At 38.4% G+C, this 2,844-nt stretch overlaps 1 protein-coding gene across 2 annotated transcripts; it reads right to left on the minus strand.

Annotated features, from left to right (window-relative positions):
* Window positions 1-330: 330 nt before the first annotated feature.
* On the minus strand, window positions 331-1,929 carry LOC135618201 (uncharacterized). 2 transcript variants are annotated; one of them, XM_065119061.1, is made up of 4 exons: window positions 1,794-1,929; window positions 1,258-1,444; window positions 1,117-1,180; window positions 331-929 (listed from the first exon to the last, which is right to left on the minus strand). In XM_065119061.1, exons 2-4 carry the CDS (start codon window positions 1,404-1,406, stop codon window positions 648-650), a joined length of 495 nt encoding a protein of 164 aa, XP_064975133.1. In that variant the 5' UTR covers window positions 1,407-1,444; window positions 1,794-1,929; the 3' UTR covers window positions 331-647. The 2 variants fall into 2 exon arrangements, with proteins under 2 accessions (XP_064975133.1, XP_064975134.1); XM_065119062.1 differs by lacking the exon at window positions 1,794-1,929 and adding an exon at window positions 1,658-1,763.
* Window positions 1,930-2,844: the final 915 nt, after the last annotated feature.

Genomic DNA, 2,844 nt, shown 5'->3' on the forward strand with positions numbered 1-2,844 from the left:
TCCTTGATTTAAATTATATTCAAAATAAAAAATAGATGATTGAAATAAAGTCTAGTAAGTTTACATTGTTATGATGATCATTTTTATCTAATTTAAAATATGTCTCAAGACTAATATATATATATATATATATATATATATATATATATATATATATATATATATATATATATATATATATATATATATATATAGAGAGAGAGAGAGAGAGAGAGAGAGAGAGAGAGAGAGAGATGACTTAGTGTTTTGATTCCAAAGTAATAGATTCTTGATTCCACAACACAACACACCAAATCTAAGCCGGCCACAAACGGCATAAGACGCATAGGATGAATTAAGTGCTTCCAACACATCTTGATCTTGCACATGATGAGTATTTACACATTCCATAGACTCGGAGGTCAAAATAGAACACGTCAAAACATAACCTCCCTTCTCTCTGTCTCCACACTCACTACATATCTACAGATTTGATGACTTCAATTTACAGAGACATGGGAAATTGTACAGTTACAAAGAACGCTATAAGGCCTTCCATATTACCTCAAAAGCTTCGCTTTGAATCTATCTATCCCCCATCTGTTTAGCTATGTTTCTGACTTGTTAATCTCTCTCTCTTCCTCTTATGAGCCCCCCCAAAAGAAAGCTTATGCCACAGCAGTGATGCCGCTGCAGCTCCGGCGGTCGCGGCTGAGGCAATCAAAACCCTCGATCCGCACGGCCGCCGGCAAGAGGCCGAACTTGGCATGAGCGCAGCCTTGCTTGGGGGAGATGGGTGGAACGGATTGGGTTAGTGGTAAAGGGACGAGGGATGCCGGCATGCCGTCTTCGCCGAACCGTGCGTCGTGGACGACCGGGTTGGCCGCACGGCTTGGCGGCGAGCCGCAGAAGAACGGCGGCGACGAAGCTACTTGATCTTCTTCTCCACCCTGCACGCAGAACAATCATATTAAATCTCCCATGTTATCCTCATAAAGAGGTGGAAACAAAGACGATCACTGACAGACACAGCAATTTGGATCCGACGAATCGAAAAGGAACTACTTTGTTGGCTGTTCTTCTCCGTAAATCGAAATATGACACGAATCGAAAGCAAAATGAAAGAGGAAGTATCACCTTTGCGAGAAATATGTCTAACAGATCCGCCCCGGCCTTCGAATCCAAGAAATCTGCTTGATGACTGAAAGAGGAGAGAGATGGTATCAGACAGTTAAAGAGGATCGAGGAATCAGATGGGAGAAGAGAGGAGAGACATACCTCGAATGCCAACGGGGAGGTCGGGCCGGTTCAGCGATGCCGGCAAGCGGGCTGAGCCGGCGCGGCTTGGGGCAGAAGACAGGGGTCTTCCTATCCGCGACGGGGAAGGCTGGCCTCATCTCATCGCAGGCGGCAGCGAAAGCGTTCATTGTTGCACCGATCTCTTCAAGATCAGCGATCGCGACGCCTGTAGACAGACAAACACACAAAGATTTCCTTCAATCCTCACAAATCTCGTCGCTGAAGCATCAAAACAAGATTTCTGTGCGTTTCAAAGAAAATCTCAATCGGAAGAAAGCAACCACAAAATCAAAGTTCAAAGCGGCGCGGAAGTTCTTCAAATCTGAGAAAGAAAAAGCCAAAAAAATCGATCTTTGTTTGAGCAACAGCGGCTGTATACCATGAAATGGACCAAATGACTCAAATCCCTAAAAAGAAGAGCTCGCGGCCGCTCGAAACCGAAGAAGAGGTACAAGAAACCGAAGAAAGGAGAAATCAGTAAGGCGGAAGTGGAAAAAAGAAACAGATCTATTCACCTTAGCCGCCCCTCGCTAGCGCGAGCGTAAACGGATGGGAATCAAAAGAGGAAAAAGTAGGTGGAGAGGGCGGAGGAGATGAGGCGAATTGGGGGACATTTATAGCAGGGAGAATGGATGAGAATAATAGAGAGAGAGAGGGGTCATTAATTTTTTAATTTAAAAAATGAAAAGTTTTTAATTTATTTTATTATTTATTAAAAAATACAACGTGGTTTTTTTTTTTTTTTGATTTATTACTTTTAGAGTGAATCTTTAAAAACATTCTTTAACTAACTTTGACTTTTTATGAGGGAACGCCTAAAAATGTAGCAACAATATTATGTATTGATGAACTATTTTACCTTTTTACTTCTAAATAGTTAAGGATTGTTTTTTCACCTAAAAGAGTGACTTTTGGATCGTAAAACTTTATTCAACAGTTGGAGTTAAAGATGGTTCACTGCTGGTTTAATATTTCAACTCTGTTTCGGATACTTACAAAGTGATTAGTATAGTATCCAGTAAATTGATTGTTGTCATAGTATGAGTGTCGTTCTTGACGAAGAAACAAAAAGTTTTTCCTTTGTCATTTTCTTCTTGTTCTGGTCCTTCTTTCATTTTCTTCTCCTTTTCTTCTACACGTTTGCTTGTCGCCATTCTTTCTGTCCATCTCTTTTTTTTTTTTAATTTCTTCTTGAATCAAGAAGAGAAAAAGCATCATGTAAGTATATTGATGTCTATCAAAATTTCATGAATCCAATGTGTTATAGTTTATTTTATTATTATATTGGTTTCATAGATTTCAAAAAATAATATTTTTAATTTTAACAATCTCATTATAAGGAGGATTTTATTCCTAATGAAATTGAGGGACAAATATTATGTGAGATATTAAGTTTTCCTAATGAAATTATGTTTTAAGACTCTTTTCACATACTTGAATGACTTATTTATTGTGATAAAGATGATTATGGTTGTGATGTCTTTGAAAATGAATTGGTTGAAGAAAAATTATAAGAAATTATATGTTATTGGTTAGTGAATTATTTTAAGTAAAAATATGTATAAT

The sequence above is a fragment of the Musa acuminata genome, chromosome BXJ2-8 (genome assembly GCF_036884655.1).
Source record: "Musa acuminata AAA Group cultivar baxijiao chromosome BXJ2-8, Cavendish_Baxijiao_AAA, whole genome shotgun sequence".
NCBI classification, from domain to species: Eukaryota; Viridiplantae; Streptophyta; class Magnoliopsida; order Zingiberales; family Musaceae; genus Musa; species Musa acuminata.